The 16,183-nt window shown below is 54.0% G+C and overlaps 6 protein-coding genes and 1 non-coding gene across 7 annotated transcripts; 3 read left to right on the top strand and 4 right to left on the bottom strand.

Annotated features, from left to right (window-relative positions):
- Positions 1-26: 26 nt before the first annotated feature.
- On the bottom strand, positions 27-863 carry BDZ83DRAFT_646568 (GPI biosynthesis protein family Pig-F; the record flags this gene model as incomplete). Its single annotated transcript, XM_060509985.1, has 2 exons — positions 27-443; positions 504-863. 2 exons carry the CDS (start codon positions 861-863, stop codon positions 27-29), a joined length of 777 nt encoding a protein of 258 aa, XP_060371198.1.
- Positions 864-2,198: 1,335 nt separating this feature from the next.
- Positions 2,199-2,524, top strand: BDZ83DRAFT_746988 (uncharacterized protein; the record flags this gene model as incomplete). Its single annotated transcript, XM_060513352.1, has 2 exons — positions 2,199-2,392; positions 2,452-2,524. The coding sequence occupies 2 exons, from the start codon at positions 2,199-2,201 to the stop codon at positions 2,522-2,524; spliced, it is 267 nt and encodes an 88-aa protein (XP_060371197.1).
- A 772-nt stretch (positions 2,525-3,296) lies between these two features.
- Positions 3,297-4,653, top strand: BDZ83DRAFT_565366 (actin family; the record flags this gene model as incomplete). The annotated part of the gene is made up of 4 exons (XM_060503748.1): positions 3,297-3,605; positions 3,685-4,137; positions 4,194-4,508; positions 4,591-4,653. 4 exons carry the CDS (start codon positions 3,297-3,299, stop codon positions 4,651-4,653), a joined length of 1,140 nt encoding a protein of 379 aa, XP_060371196.1.
- Positions 4,654-6,185: 1,532 nt separating this feature from the next.
- Positions 6,186-6,644, bottom strand: BDZ83DRAFT_746986 (uncharacterized protein; the record flags this gene model as incomplete). The annotated part of the gene is made up of 1 exon (XM_060513351.1): positions 6,186-6,644. The coding sequence occupies one exon, from the start codon at positions 6,642-6,644 to the stop codon at positions 6,186-6,188; it is 459 nt and encodes a 152-aa protein (XP_060371195.1).
- Positions 6,645-10,379: 3,735 nt separating this feature from the next.
- BDZ83DRAFT_600090 (heterokaryon incompatibility protein) lies at positions 10,380-12,626 on the top strand. Its single transcript, XM_060507019.1, has 2 exons — positions 10,380-10,716; positions 10,791-12,626. The coding sequence occupies exons 1-2, from the start codon at positions 10,410-10,412 to the stop codon at positions 12,464-12,466; spliced, it is 1,983 nt and encodes a 660-aa protein (XP_060371194.1). The 5' UTR covers positions 10,380-10,409; the 3' UTR covers positions 12,467-12,626.
- BDZ83DRAFT_t19 lies at positions 12,542-12,626 on the bottom strand. The gene has a single exon. It is a non-coding gene; the product is annotated as a tRNA-Ala (tRNA).
- A 907-nt stretch (positions 12,627-13,533) lies between these two features.
- On the bottom strand, positions 13,534-16,048 carry BDZ83DRAFT_565443 (aconitate hydratase; the record flags this gene model as incomplete). Its single annotated transcript, XM_060503755.1, has 2 exons — positions 13,534-15,942; positions 16,004-16,048. The coding sequence occupies 2 exons, from the start codon at positions 16,046-16,048 to the stop codon at positions 13,534-13,536; spliced, it is 2,454 nt and encodes an 817-aa protein (XP_060371193.1).
- Positions 16,049-16,183: the final 135 nt, after the last annotated feature.

The raw sequence follows: 16,183 nt of genomic DNA, 5'->3' as shown, positions 1-16,183 counted from the left end.
AACTTGGCTTTAAGCGTCATAGTGGTTCATTCGTCGTCGTGCGCAGAAGGAGCCATTTTCCTGCCAAACGCCAATGTGCCGCCAATCGTCTTGCCCAAGATGTATCCGGCGTAGAGGCCGCAGACAATAGTAACGGGCCACTTCTGCCACTCACGATCCCAATCGAGCGGGATGGGCACCGCGCCGAGCCACGCGCCAAACAGTCCTCCTACGAGACCGCCGTATGCCTCGTCCAACGGTGCCGCCGCACTGGCGAGAGCCGCCCAGGTGCTCGCGTCGACTCCGTGAACGTAGAAGAGCGGGAAGAGCGAGAGAATGGCGACGTTGGCGGAGCAGAGGAGAGTATGCGGTACATGCGTCAAAAAGGGGGCGCCGAAGAGGACGAAGACGACGTGGATGGCTGGCGTTACGAGGACAGCGAGGAGGAGGGAAAGGAATATAGCCTGTAAAGTTCCAATGGTCAGCTATGGCCTTCTACACACTGACCGAGCCTTGTGACTTACAATAAAGATATTGGGCCCCGTGCTCTCAACCTTCTTCTTCTCGCCCGGCCGGGGCTTTTTTGACGGCCTCGCGCTTTGCGATCCAGCCGCCGGCAGACTGACAAAGGCGTAGACGACTTGGATCGCGACGACGACGGGGAGCGAGTTTTGGAGGGTTCGCACGGGGTCGGCCACTAGGGAGCTGAACTGCGCGAGGAAGAGGCCGGAGATGAGCACCGGCTGGATGTGTCGGACGACCTGCGCGGCAGGGCTCGCCAGGGCCTGGACAGGATGCAACACGTTGTCCTTTGGCTTGCCCGCGTCGGAAGCGGCCTTTGATGATGCTGGCGCTGACATTGTCACGGGGTCGACCAGTGGCATGGTGTGGGTAAGTGGGAGAATGGGGTGAAGCGATCGATTCGGTCGGGTTCGGAGCCCAGTCTCCTGTCGTTCGGTCGATGGCTGAGGCACGGTACGGGTTGAGTTCGTGAACGGGTACCCGGAAGGCCACGGCTCTGGAAAAATTCCGGAACGGGCGCGTCGAGGCGCGGGCACCGTGCATTCGGATCCGACCGGGTCACATGACGATAAGATGCGAAGGGTCTGATAACGAACCCCAGATCCATGAGCTGGCTCGCTTACCTAAGTAAGACACTTACACTCTGCTCTTCTTGCTCTGCTGGAGGGAACCGCCGCCTCTGGTAAGGTACGTATCTGCAACAAATTCTGCTCACAGAATACATGGTAACTGTCTCACGGTTTACCTTGTTTGGATAATGACTGTTCATCTCATAATCGTGGTCTCCTCCTTTCGGGATCTGTAGGATACAAATCTGTCGATTCGGAAGCAAGGCAGCTGTCAATCTTTCCCCGGATTCACCCTCGTCAGCGCACCCAGCCGGTCGGGGCCTGTGGTTCGATAGCTGAAGGAAATGGCGATCATGTCATTGGCACAGGATTCCTCGCCCCGCTTCTGCCCAATCAGTGCTCGTACTCGGTGTCTCCCGTCAGACCACATCACCCCATTAATGTTGGCAGTCGTCAGGAAACCACCTGAAAACGCACGATCGCCCAACGTCAGTTTTTTTTCCTTGGTTGCTAACAACGGCTGGAATCCAAACGGGCCCCCTCCAACTCGGGCTTTGCGAACCACGTTACCAAGCGCTGCGCTTGCCCCCTTTTTTCGCGGCTGCGCCTATTGGATGAGACATAGTTGTCGTTCGTGATTCACACCTTTTTTTTTTGGTGCTGCAGAAACCCAAACCCTTGGCCCTGGCTTTTGGGGGGATCCGTTTACAAGATGGGATGGCATGATCTTGACCCGGCCCAGATTAGAAGCCTCCAGGCACGGCAATCTTACGGGCAAAACTGCCCGCCCATCTGCCCACAATAGGCGTTTGCCGTTGGAAATCCCGGAGTCCTTTGTCAAGATTCACAGATCTCGTAGGTATGCGGGTTGGAGGCACAATCTTTTCCTTGGTATAAGACCCAAAGCAGCTTCCCGTCTGTCGTGTTCCCATTCCCGTTCTCATCATCATCACACATCAACAACACCAAACAGAGTCTCAATTCAACCACCAAACGAACTCCCCACTACATCTTTTGTACGAGTGTATTGTGTATTACATTCCACCTCACTCCTCTCCATCAAACCAATAGCAGTCTCTTGACTCAACACCAAAAAACAAATAATCAACCCTCCAATCACCACTCAAAATGTCTCCCGCCTTCGCCGCCCGCAACGCTGCTCGCTTCGCTGTTCAGCGCAGACAATTTACTCTCCTCCACAACATGCGCAACGTCGCCCGCTCCTTCGAGCCTCATCCCTTCCAGAGAATGTCGCAGACTGGTGTTCACGCCAAGCCCTACTACGGTGCCATGATCAAGAAGCGTGCCGTTACCGCAGCAATGTAAGAAGCTATAACAGCCTTATCTACAGAAGACACGACAGTAACTAACCATCAAACAGGTTCTTCCCCCTTGCTTTCGGCATCCTCGGCTGGCCCTACGCAAGCATGCTGCTTGTCGATGGCCACATGTAAAATGCCTCTTGGATAGTCCATCCACAAAACGGGATGGTTAGCAACAACGATACAGGAGTTGGAAGTTATATTTGGGAATTTGGGGCATTTACGAGATACCAGTACATATCTCAAGCATCTGAAGGCGTTCGGGGGCTTCTTGGATACCTATAGCATCGGTAGAAGTCCATACGGATCATGCATAATTTACTTTGTTCAAACTAAGAACCCACCTGAAATCCTCTCGTCTAATCATATTTGACCCTGAGAAACATCAAGCTTGCCTAGATGAATCTGTTAGCACGATAAAAGTCATAAACTCTGCATCGTCCCATGTCTGGACTTCACTTACAACTTACAAGAGACCCTGAGAGGCCCGTGCGTGGATGCTCCGAGGTGTGCTACTCCACTTTTGTCCTAGTCCCTCATTCGCGCCCATGCAGCTCCCCGGACTGCTACCGCGTCGTGTTGAAGCTGCCACTTTTAACCATTTTGACAACACTATCACCTCCCAAGGCGAGCAATTGCGACCACGACCCGACGAGAATACCTGACAAACAGGTGCCAGCGACCTGCCATAAGCTCGAGTGCGGCTTTCTGTTGACTGCCATCGGGTCATCAAGCATCAAATCTCGCCCCCACTTGCAGTCACCGCCCGACCGACAAACAAAGGGGTTCCGCCGCGAAAACGAACCGAAACGACCAGCAGCAAGAGCATCGTGAGGGCTAAAAAGCTCGAGGTATAGACAAACAATATCATTTTGTTGTTGAATTTTCGGATGCATCTCACAAGATGACGGACTCGCTGCACAACGCGCCAATTGTCCTAGACAATGGCTCTGGTACGATCCGCGCCGGTTTCGCAGGCGATGACCTTCCCAAATGCTACTTCCCCTCGTTCGTCGGTCGTCCCAAGCATCTGAGAGTTCTCGCCGGTGCGCTCGAGGGCGAGGTCTTCATCGGAGAGAAGGCGGCAACGGAGCTCCGAGGCCTGCTGAAGATCAGGTACCCGTTGGAGCACGGCATCGTCACGGACTGGGACGATATGGAAAAGATTTGGGAGTACGTCTACGGCGAAGGCCTCAAGACGCTCAGCGAAGAGGTTCGTTTGGCATAGCTGATGGCTCGTTTGATTTGCGAAACGTACCGCATCTGTTCTTGATACTAATATCCATCTCAAGCATCCCGTCCTCTTGACAGAACCACCCCTCAACCCTCGCAGCAACCGCGACACAGCGGCCCAGATCCTCTTCGAAACCTTCAACGTTCCGGCACTGTACACATCAATCCAAGCCGTTCTTTCATTATACGCTAGCGGCCGGACGACCGGTATCGTTCTTGACTCAGGCGACGGAGTGTCACACGCGGTGCCAGTGTACGAGGGCTTCGCCATGCCGAGCAGCATCAGGCGGATAGACGTGGCAGGACGCGATGTGACCGAGTACATGCAAATGCTTCTGCGGAAGAGCGGCTACGTCTTCCACACCAGCGCCGAGAAGGAGGTTGTGCGGCTCATCAAGGAATCTGTCACTTATGTCGCTCACGACCCCAGGAAAGAGGAGAAGGAGTGGGCAAACAGGACAGATCCGGCCAAGGGCGTGGAATACGTTCTTCCGGACGGTCACAAGCTCAAGGTCAGTTTCTTGTTATGGCAGAGAGTAAAGATAAGTAGGCTGACTTATGTTTATAGATCGGTGCAGAACGGTTCAGAGCACCGGAAATCCTCTTCGACCCCGAAATCATCGGCCTCGAGTACCCTGGTGTGCACCAGATTGTCGTCGACGCCATCAACAGGACAGACCTCGACCTGCGCAAGTCGCTCTACAGCAACATCGTGCTCTCTGGCGGCAGCACGCTGACTAGGGGCTTCGGTGACCGTCTGTTGACGGAGCTGCAACGGCTAGCCGTCAAGGACATGAGAATAAAGATCTTTGCGCCGCCAGAACGCAAGTACTCGACATGGATCGGTGGAAGTATTTTGGCTGGTCTCAGCACCTTCCGAAAGGTATGTCATATTCTGTCTGCCTATTCTTTTCCGTGGGCTCGATTTACTGCGGACTCTTGAGACTGACCCCTTTTTACAACAGATGTGGGTGAGCATCGACGACTGGCATGAGAACCCGGAAATCATTCACACCAAGCTTACGTGAGACGGTTCTTGTTTTAAATTCATATGGATGAAGCGGTTTCCAGATGGCGTTACTGGTCCCCCTCTCGACGTTTATAGATCTAGAGCTGTGTTCACCATCCTGCTGGGCCTGATGATATAAAGGGCTGCAACAGGATGAGTAGATGACGCTTAGATGTCATGGAAGTTGGGAGCGAGAGAGAGTGACGATTGGCTGAGTTTGAGATTTACCTACCCTCAAAAGACATCGGCATTCGCGGAGCCATTGTCATAGGTAAAAGGCAGCATATGAGGTAATGGTCAGCTAGAAAGTTGAGAATGATACCCGAACCTGTTGTCTCTTTTGATCACATATGCAGTTTGTACTTTTTGACCATGCATTGCCGTACAATGGAATGCAGCTTGCCGCATGAATTGGGGTCCAGTTGGTTGATTGTTGTCAAGTTGCGTGACATGCGTCCGATGTGAACCGGGGGATTACGTTGGTATCAGTATATTCCTTTTCCCTTTGGGACCGTAACATTCTTCCTACCCTCAACCTTATCTCCGTGTCTCGCCAAAATAGCGTCGATAATTATCTTTTCTTATGTCTTATCTGTAGTAGCTACCTGTTCCTTTGGCCCCGAGTGTTTGCTCGCCCCCGGCCTCGTCGCATGCTTCTGTCAGATGTCAGGTAGGATCGGCAGTTTGTGAGTGAACACGTATCGATGCCCTAGCTCGGCCGGTCTAAGTGAGTCACTGCGACGGTGCTATCTAGGTTGACTGTCGGAGTTGGGGTCCAGAACTGAGACTCAGCTAGGTAGTACTGGCGCGTACATGTGGTTGTATTCATATATGCAATGACACCGACCAGAGGTGTGATGAATTGTTGTTGGTTTCCTTGAGTTGGACCGGGTGAGCGAAGGTGAGGTTGGGGTTGTGAGACTGGGGGTTGTCATTGTTGAGCGGTTAAGGTTGTTTCAACCTGCCAGATGGAGGGCATGTTGGAGTGAGATGAGAGACTACGGATACGCAGTTTGAGACGCAGGTTTTGGCCTTGTCTACCTTCCTTTCCCAAGGTTCGTGACTTTAATTGTCAGTCTCTAATGGTCTTTGCTCATTGAGATGTAATTAGTATAGGACTGCTTCAACCATGACAGCCAGACTATTTTACGTCTCAACAGGCGAAGCCAGTCAAATGAATTGCAAAATAAAGGACACTGCACCACCATAAGTGAGATGGTTCACTTAGGTTATTGACCGGCAGATGAGATTATCTCACATTATTGGCCAAAATCAAGGTCATTTGTAAGATATGAAACATTTAATATTCAAGAGGAAACCAATAGGTGGTCCCTCCAAGTACTACTTTGCTGAACAACCAGATGAGTGCATCTGGGGGTATTGTGTCCGCCGCGCTCGCTCTCATGCCATTCACCAGAAAACAGAAGCCATTCCCAGGCCGCTCCCGCTATATCCTTGATAATTCATTCCGTATGCGTTTGTGCTTTTATGGTTTCCGTATAACGCCGTGCTGTTGTGATTATAGAAAAAGAGGTGTGTACAGGTAGATGCTCAGTTGGCCTTGGTGACTCGGCGCCAGAAGTTGCCGCTGCGGTTCTTGAGAGACTTGAGGGAGGAAGTAGACGCGGAAGTCTCCGAGTCGCCGCTGTGGACAGAAGAGGCGTCCGAGACGCGGCGGGTGACGTTGCCGGCGCCGCCGATACCGACGTGGCCAACGGCGGCGCGGTCACGAACCTCCTGGCGGTCAAAGTCCTCGTCAAAGGTGCGAACGGGACGCTCGGGGGCCTCGTGGCGGTTGCCGGCGCCGCCGATGCCAGAGTAGAAGCGGCGGGTTGCACCTCCGTTGCCGGCGGGGATGGGCGCGGGCTTGAGGGGGGTGGTGATGCCGGTGGCCGGGGTGAGGACCTGGGGCGCTTTGCGGATGTTGCCGAAGCCGCCTCTGCCGGAGTAGATGTAGGTGTTTGGTGCCACGGTGGGGTGAGGCTCGGTGACAAAGATTTGGGAAGGCATCTTAGTGAATTTGTGTGTTGTGTGTGTAATATGTGGTTTGGTTGTGGTGGTGAGCTTTGAGGTCTGATACGAGGTGGAAGTGGGTGTAAGTGGGATGGATGTTAACTGAAGTGTCGTCTGAACTGTCAGATGAAGAGACTTGGGTACCCAGCTGAAGATATGTGAGATGTGTCTTGGATGTGTCAATGATGGGAAAGGGGATCCTCGTGAGAAATGATGAGAGGAGTCCAAGGTTATTATAGGTTTGTCCTTGGAAGAGCAAGAGGTGGTGGAGGGTTAGTCTCACAGACACACCAAAGAGAACAGACGAGCAGTGTCCTCCTGACAAGCAAAAGTTTCTCCCATGCCCCATGAGCTGAGTGACGGCGTTGCACTCGCAACGAACAAGGTGTGCTTTCTCATACACTAGGTACGTAGCTACGTACTGTTGTGGAAGACTTTTTCTTTCTTTCTTAGTGCGAGAAGGAAAGAATAATAAAAAATGAATAAAACCGGAGAGCCCACATTAGGCAAAGTTTTGTCAGAGAGGGCGGCTCTCGAGCAAGTCACAGAGTGAGGAGGAGGCGGAGAGATCTGGATGCGCAAAATTAGCATGGCCCAGAGGCCCCGAAACAACGGGAGCGGAGCTACGCTAGCTAGGCTGGGCCCAGGCTCATGGGTAGCTTGGACCTTGGCTTTCGCTTTTTGCCAGGTCAGGTTTGCTGCTGTAGACTTGTTGGAGCCGGTGTGGGGAGTGAGCAGAAGGAGAACATGCATGTCGTGATGCAGTGAGTTAATGACAAGACAAGGTCAGATGTGTGTGAGACATGGGTCTTTGCCGGAGGCATGCTGCATATGCCGTATGCCTCTCTGGGTTGCTAGGTCTTTTACCACCACCAACACACGCGTTCTGAGCTCTCATTCACCCTGGTCGTATATCGCAAGCTGCTGGGCAATGCAATTGAATTGTAACCGGACAGAAGAGCTTTCTCTCTCTTATCATCGATAAGCAAACGTCGAGTTCCATGTTTAGCTACTTTTGGTTGCACTCAATGATCTCACTGATAAGAGTTGTAGAAAAGCAACGAGTAACGCCCGTTGCGTCGTTTGTGATTCCTACGTTAATCATTCTCAGGCCCCCAAGGACCCCAAAGACCCCAAGGACCCCAAGGACCCCAAGGACCCCAAGCGCTGCAAAGAGCAAGAGGGCAGCTACCATCGGCAGAAGACGAGCTTCAGTCGTCTGTCAAGGCGGTGATTGATTTTTTTTTCTCTTCCCCTCTCCACTTCTTGGGGCCAGGTGGACCTCGTGACTCTTCAGAAAACTCCAGTTGTCAAATTCTCGCCATGAAAAGACGCCATTCTGGAGCAAACGATGGGGTAACGTTTTGCTAATAGATTACCGCTTTCGGCCGTAGCGCTGCCTCGGGAGGGCCCACTGGCTGGTCACGACGCTCCTCTTCAAACAAGCCTGAAGGGCTGGGAGCTGGGGAAAACGGGGCTAATGCAAGGAACGTGGAGCGTGCTGGACGGAATTTCGCAGTGACTCTTGGTGTCTGGCAGAGTTTTATTTTTCTCTCTCCCCTCTCTGACCTTCGTTTCTACTGCGTAGCGCTCGGGAAAAGCTGATCCTGATCGCTGCTGGCATGTTTTGGCTTGGAGGGAGTGGATAGCACTGGGACACTATTAGGTCACCACCCACCCCCTCCCTGGCTAGGGCCAACAGCTTTCGACGACGTCAAGGAGTTCCTGCCCGCTTGTACCATTACCGCCCCCGCCAACCTACCCTGCCGTCGACCAGTCATCAATTTCCTGGGGGTAATGGGAATCCGTTTGCCGCGTCTCTGAGTGTCAGCAGACCTTTTCTGAGCCCATGTCTGATGCCACGATCCTGTTGCAGGTTTGAAGGAAATTCCGTTGACGAAGCTCGTCTCGGTTTCGAGGCAAACGTGCTCGCTTGACAGCCTTCGGTTCGTTCGATAGTCTGGCGCCAGCCTACTCCAACCATTGACGTGAGTTCTTGGCTGTATTTCGCCTTGAGTTCAACTTTGTTGCCATCGAGGGCATGAAGCCACGATTCAGTGACGATTCCTGCATTGCCCAGTATTCGACATCAAGGTACCGAGTGCCACGATTTTCATTTCCGGGTTAAATGTTCTTCACTGAGATGACTGTGAGACTTGAGTAACATTGAGTCAGCCGAGAAAGAGAGAAAGGACTCAAGAGGAATTGACAAGCTTATACTACTGCTGAATGTGAAGATATTCAACTAGAGACTATCACTTACACCCCGCATCCCCAACCAAAAATCGCAACAGAAACGAGCTTCTCAAAAACTTTCGATGAACGGAGCGGCCCGCAAAGCTGTCATCCCATCTGATCCTCAGACTTACTGACTATCGAGAGAACACACTTTTGCTCCCGTAATCTAACTCCATCTCAGCTTGCGAAGTGTTAAAGGGCCACCAGTCTTACCCTCCGTAGACACTCCTTCAAAAAGCCAAAAAAGCCATCGTCAAGTTCGGCTTACACCAAGCCCAAGCCCAAACCCTGGGCTTGAAAGGCAGTGAGACCGGCGCCCTCATCAAACCGTGGCGTCTCCATTACGTACAAAAATACAGACGAGAAGCTAGGAGCCCAGGACACTTTTCCCCAGACGCCCGGCGAGCGCCATGATCCGCGCATCTTTCTTCCTCCACACATCAAATCTCCTTACCCCGCGTTTTTCGCTGAACCTGGCTCCCCTCCGGATGAGGCAAGCCCCGGTCCAGAGTTGGAGGAGGTGCCATCTGATCCGTTCAACCCGTGTGATCAGAAGTTCTTTCTCTATCCCTTGCGGATGAGCAGGGGGGGGGAGGGGATGGTAGGTAGTCAGGTAACGGTGCGCTCTCTCAGGGCTGAGCGCCCGCAACAACGTGGTTGAAGTCCGTCGCTGCGGGAACATCTTTGTCTCTGAGAGGTTGTGGGTGGTTCCGATGCGCCCGGTGAAGAGAGTCGGCCGTTTCAACGTCGGGTTGAGAAATGAAAGCTTTGTGGTGTTATATATTGACGTGTTGATCTTTCAATGTTATGATCGGCTCACCACTCACTAGACAGAGCTCGCTATCTCCGTCATTGCCATTGCCATGGACTTGACTGCTGGCTTGTTATTATGGTTATTGTACTGAAGCCTCTTGCAGTTCCTTGTCATCAATAGACATCTCGCTGCAGCCAGGTTATCAGTTTGCTATCTATGATGTTCGACTTACCTAGTCGCTGAGTATTTGGAAGAGAAACAGTCTTCTGCCACCTCCGGTGTCTATTCTCACATGAATCTTGACTTCCGGAGTATCGTATGGGTGATCACTCACGAGGATTCTCAAAACACAAGTAGCACGCCATTCCACATCTCATCATTAGGCCAAGGTTTTCAGCTATCTAAGATAGTTCAATTCGAAGAGCCCTGCTACCTCGTCTAGGACATGCCTTGCGAACGTTACGGCCTCGAAAAAGACAATGAATTTGTCGTTCAGCGGGTTAAAAAGCCTTCACAAGGTCGTCAAAAGTGACAAACCACCACCCAAGAGTTGAAAGTTCGGTCTGCATGTCTGCTCTTCTCAGAGGCACATTCCCAAGATCATGCACTCGAGACAGAGATAGGTAGTCTTCAAAAAGAGGACTACCTATGCATGCTTAAGTAACTTCGCTTACGCCAAGACGAGTCAAGTCAACCACCCAAAGGACTGGCAACTGTCCCAGAATATTTCCGTATTCATACGATAAGATATTATAGGAAAGTCGCGGAAGATGAACTGCGCAGTCTGCTCCAACCTCGGTGCGGATGAGGTCAAGGGCCAGAAGCTCGCCGCGAATCAGCGCATGGCCAAGTTCATCGAACTTCACGACCTCCAGCGATCGGCAGCGACCACATCATGCCAGTCCTGCCAGCTCCTCTGGGCTGCGCTGCGTCTGCGCAAGAAGAACTTAGACGAGCCCGGCGGCAAGGATGTATCTGGACTGCTGCAGGTGCGCTTCGCACCAGGCACCCCGCTCCAGATTTCCGTGTCGGGCTGGGGACAAGATAACATTGCTCTAGAGCTCTTCTCGCGACAAGGTTAGATAGAACCTCCTACGTTAACCCATCACTTGAAGATATCTCTCGTTCAAACTCATTCACGATATAAACAGACGACCATGGCGCATGCCATCCGACCATCGGTCCAGCTCAGGAAGTAGAGGCCCACTCGTCCTCGCCGGTCAGTCTCACCTTAGCATCATCATGGCTTCAAGACTGCCTCGCAAACCACCCATCCTGCAGACAACCAGCATCAGCCTCGACTCTACCGACCCGTGTAATCGATGTCGGCACCAGCGGAGGCGTCCACGAGCCGCACCTTGTCGAGTCCCGCGATGCCTCCGGCGCATACGCAGCGTTAAGCTACTGCTGGGGCGACCCAGCATCCCACCCGGCTTTCAAGACAACCCGCCTCAACTTCGCCGCGCACCAAGAGGCCATGCCATGCGCCGAAATGCCCCCGACCCTGCGGGACGCCGTCACCATCACCAGAAACCTTGGGCTGCGGTACCTCTGGATCGACGCCCTCTGCATCATGCAAGGCGACGCCCAAGACTGGGCCCGGGAAGCGGGCCGGATGTGCGAAGTCTACTCCAACGCGACAGTCACCATTTCCGTAGACCACGCGGACGGAAGCGGCGTCGGCGTCTTTGCAGCCCAGGCCTTTGGCGCCCCGCCGCAGCATCTCGACGAGCTTGGAGACAGCGTGCGGCCGGTCTACGTCCGCGACGAGCTCAAGAGAAAACACAACGACATCACCGTCCTCCTCCGGACGATCGAGGCGGAGGGCGCGCACGGAGAACCCATCAATAAGCGCGCCTGGACGCTCCAGGAGGCGATCCTGTCCAACAGAACGCTGCACTACACGACCAACGAGCTCGTCTGGGAGTGCAACACGTCGCGCTCCTGCGCCTGCCGCCGCGACCAGCCCGTCGAGCTGGACGAGGAGTCGGTGCGGTGTTTCCGCTCGCCGGAGCTGTTTCGGGCGCTGTCGTCGGCGGAGAGGGCGTACCTGCAGTGGCGGCAGGTCGTTCAGCTCTTCTCGGAGCGGTCCATCAGCTTTGAGGCGGACCGGCTGCCGGCGCTGTCTGGGATGGCGAAGCAGTTCCAGATGATGCACGAGGATGTTTACAGACAAGGGCAGCAACGGAACCGGTACATTGCCGGTTTATGGGAAGGTGATTTTGCGACGCAGTTGCTCTGGACGGCGGACGACGACTACTGGCGCAACCCGGAGACCGTCTCGCGAAAGCCTGGGAAATGGAGGGCGCCGAGCTGGAGCTGGGCGGCCATTGAGGGGCCCATCATGTTCCATCCCATGTCTCACTTCAAGGGTGACTTGGATGTGTTGGATGTCCAGGTAGAACCTCTCATGGCGGAGGATATCTACGGTCAAGTTTGCGAGGGAGCCAAGATCGTGGTTCAGGGGGCCATAGTACACGACCTTGAGATTGCAACTACAGAGATACAGGACGGAGATTCAATGATGGGGTTTACGGAAGGCGTCAGATACGACCTCGTGAGGGCGGGAGCGATCAGGTACACTATGATCTGCGACTATTCAGGGTCCGTTGCCCTAGGTCAGCGGTACTCCTGTCTGCTCGTGGGAAAGACATGGAATAAGGGCGATGCTCATCCGTATCACGGCTTCATCGTCCTCGAGAGGATAGAACCTGGGACTGACATGTTCAGGCGGGTTGGCGTGTCGTTCCGAGCAGGGGCTTTGAAAAAGACGAGCGAGATGAAGCTATTCGACGGCGTGGCCCGCGAGCGAATCACTCTTCTCTGAAAGCGTCGATGTCCAGATGAATGAAGTCAAAAAAGAAACTTTTGGTAGATAAAGTTGCACCAGTGGGCAAAAATTTGGACGATCAGGGGATTGAACCCTGGGCCTCCCGCAGACGCTGAAGGAATGCAAAGCGGGCGCTCTACCACTGAGCTAAACGCCCGATGTTAACCGGAAACATCTCGGCGCTGGCATTCTGGCTCCGGAAGTGAATTATCAATGTTTCTCTGTATCGTCGTTTGTCCAACGCATCTCGAAATGTTGGCCTTGATCCTCAGTGCAAGCCTGCTCTAAATAGGAAACTGCTCGTGAGGCAGACCGACAATATGCGGATTAGTCTTGCCCTTTACGCGTCAAGGGGAAGGTTTTTTTTTTATCCTTCTCGGGAGCGGCTATTTCTCTGTGCGAGTGAACAGCAATTGGATACCGAAGACTTCGTCTAACCAGGATGAACTTACTTACTTAGCTGACGGGGTTTTGGGGCAAGGTAATTTCACATCATGAGAGTTTGGCATCCCGTATAGGCAACGTTGATAGCCTATACCCCGCGAGCGAGGAAAGCTAGTTTTTGACGCAAGCGTTACACTGTGACGAATCAGAGTTGCCTTGGGATTCTCCTCCACAATCAAAGATAGCCAAAGGCAGAGAGGGGACTAGTCGAGGAAGAGACCCAATCGAAGTAGCTACATAGTACCAATGATCACAAGCATTGTCGTAGGTAACTCAAGCGTAATACTCACTTCATACGCTGGCCGGTTGCTTGAATACGGTTCCAGCAAAAGACCAATTCTCGAATCATCTTCTCTTTTGTAATACACGCCCTAGCTGCTCTAAAATATCCCGGAAATGGAGAATGACGCTGCGGGACATATACAATCGTCAGAAATTTTTGTCTTCACCTCTTTTCGCCTTTTGTAGAAACCACAAGACCCATACAAGAAAAAAGACAGAGAACAGAGAGCCCCCGGAAGGAAATCAAAATGTGGTTCGAACATAGCAGATGGTTGCCAGTATTTCCAAGTCCCATTGATCATCAAGAAAACGCAAAATCTTCTGATCAAACATACTCTTTAAGCCTGGTTACGCTTGGCAAGCATGCTCAGAGCGCTACCCGCGAGGATGAATCCAGCCTGGTCCTTGGTAACGGCGTGGGCGGTCGGGATCAACACCTCGGAGCCGTCCTTCTTCTTGACAAGCAGCTGCACCTTGCCCTGCCCGCCGTTCTGGAGCATCTCGTACAGACCGACGGTGCTGACCTCGTCGCACGCCGCAATTTTGTCGTAGTCGGCCTCGTTCTCAAACGTCAGGGGCACAACGCCCTGCTTCTTCAGGTTGGTCTCGTGGATGCGCGCAAACGACTTTGTCAGCACAACGCGGGCGCCGAGGTACCGCGGCTGCAGGGCGGCGTGCTCGCGCGCGCTACCCTCGCCGTAGTTGTGCTCGGCGACGACGAGCCACTCCTGTCCGCGCTCCTTCCACAGCTGCGCGAGCTCGGGGATGGTGTGCTTGGTGCCGTCGACGTCGTAGGCGGCGTTGACCTCGCCCGTCTCCTTGTTCACGGCCGTGTTGAGCGTGTTTGTGCTGATGTTGGGCAGGTGACCCTTGTACTTGAGCCAGGGGCCAGCGGCCGAGATGGTGTCGGTGGTGCACTTTCCAGTGACCTTGACAAGGACCTTGAGGCCGCTCAGGTCGCTCTCGGGGAAGGGCGCAAAGGGCTCGAGGAAGGCGAGACGCTCCGAGGTCGGGGCAATGGCGATCTTGACGTCGGCGTTGGGCTCGTCGGGCGAGATGGACTGGAGGGACGCGACGCCGGACTCGAAGGGGGTCTTGGGGTTCTCCAGGCCGCGAGGAGCCTCGAACTTGAACTCCTTTCCGTCGGGGGTCTGCAACTTGTCCGTCATGGGGTTGAAGGTGGTTGCGCCGGCGTAGGCCATGGCGGTGACGATCTCAGGGGAGGCGAGGAAGTTCATGGTGCCGGGATTGCCGTCGTTGCGACCCTTGAAGTTACGGTTGTACGAGGTCAGGATGGCGTTCAGCTGGCCCTTGGGGATGTCGTCCTGACGCTTCCACTGGCCGATGCATGGGCCGCAAGCGTTGGAGAGAACGATGCCTCCAGCACCCTCCAAAGTCTTCAGAGTGCCATCGCGCTCCAGAGTAGCGCGGATCTGCTCGCTGCCGGGGGTGATGTAGAAGGGTGCCTTGGGCTTCAAGCCGGCCTTCTCAGCCTGCTTGACCATGCTCTCGACCTTGGTCATGTCCTCGTAGGAGCTGTTGGTACAGCTGCCAATAAGACCGGCGGACAGGACTTCGGGCCATTCCTCAGTCTGGATGGTCTCTTTGAAGGCGGACAGGGGAGTGGCCAAGTCGGGGGTGAAGGGGCCGTTGATGTGGGGCTCGAGCTCGGAAAGGTTGATCTCGATGACCTGGTCATAGTGGGCACCCTCGTCGGCTCTGAAGTTGAAACTTGACCACTTCTTGTACGCATCCAGCGCCTTGTGTTCGGCTTGTCTGCGGGTTTGGAGGAGGTAGCGTTCAGAGGCGGCCGTGTAGGGGAAGATGGAGGTCGTAGCGCCGACCTCGGCACCCATGTTGCAGATGGTGGCCATTCCGGTAGCACTAAGAGTCTCAACACCCTCGCCGAAATACTCAACGATAAATCCGGTTCCGCCGCGCACAGTCAACTTGCCGGCCAGGTTGAGGATAACGTCCTTGGGGGACACCCAGTCGTTGAGCTTGCCGGTCAGCTTGACACCGAGCACACAAGGGGCCTTTAGCTCCCAAGGAGCACCGACAAGCGCCTCCACGGCATCGGCACCACCAACTCCGATAGTAATCGTAGAAAGACCACCAGCGTTAGGGCTGTGGCTGTCGGTTCCCAACATCATGATGCCGGGAAGAGCGTAAACCTCCAGAACCGTCTGGTGGATAATGCCTGCACCAGGGGGCCAAAAGTCCATGCCGTACTTGCGTCCGGCAGACTCGAGGAAGTCAAACACCTCTTTGTTCACGTTGATACCGTCCGTCAAATCGCTCTCGGCGCCCTTGGAACCCACAATCAAGTGGTCACAGTGGATGCTGGCAGGAATCGCAGGCTTCGCAAGGTTGCAGGACATGAACTGCAACAGCGCCATCTGTGCCGATGCGTCTTGCATGTTGACTCGGTCCGGGTTCAGCTTGAGGTTGGCACTGCCGCGAATGTTGCGTCCATTGTCCGTGTTCGTGAGAAGCGAGTCCTCGACGTTGTCCAGATGACTGTACAGGATCTTTTCGGCGAGGGTAAGGCGCTGCTGTCCGAGGACATGACGGACCTTGAGGAGGTTGTCGTGAAGTCTGCGGTACGTATTGGGCTTAATGGACTTGGGGAGCAGCTTGCGCATCTCAGCGTCTTGCTGCTCGACGTCCTGGGCGGTCGCGAATGTCCTTCTAATCGGCAGGCTCGAGGATGCGGAAAGGCATGGTCGCGTGCGAGTCAGAAGCCGCTACAATCTCGTCAGTTCTCTCTTTTCTCTTCTCACTGATTGAAATGTAATTGATCCTTACCCTCGCGGCGCCTCCTGATCGACTGGCGAGCTCAATTGGTGCCATCGTCACTGAGCACCTCTCACAGGTTACTGTGAGTCGAACTTGGTGGCGGGGTGTGATGTGGAATTTTTTGGGTTGACTGTTGGCGACATCGGCACATAGGATCCAATTGGAAAGACTCAATTGAAAAGCCGGTGT

Source organism: Colletotrichum acutatum, assembly GCF_030867785.1.
Source record: "Colletotrichum acutatum strain CBS 112980 chromosome Unknown BDZ83scaffold_4, whole genome shotgun sequence".
Classification (NCBI taxonomy): domain Eukaryota; kingdom Fungi; phylum Ascomycota; class Sordariomycetes; order Glomerellales; family Glomerellaceae; genus Colletotrichum; species Colletotrichum acutatum.
Note: the sequence above shows the minus strand (reverse complement) of the source record. Positions and strands in the feature narration are given on the sequence as shown.

Bases quoted from the DNA above. Each gene is read 5' to 3' on its own strand.
- BDZ83DRAFT_600090 (XM_060507019.1), top strand. From the start codon at position 10,410: ATGAACTGCGCAGTCTGCTCCAACCTCGGTGCGGATGAGGTCAAGGGC. The intron at 10,717-10,790 runs GTTAGATAGAAC...CGATATAAACAG, and splicing joins AGAGCTCTTCTCGCGACAAG to ACGACCATGGCGCATGCCAT.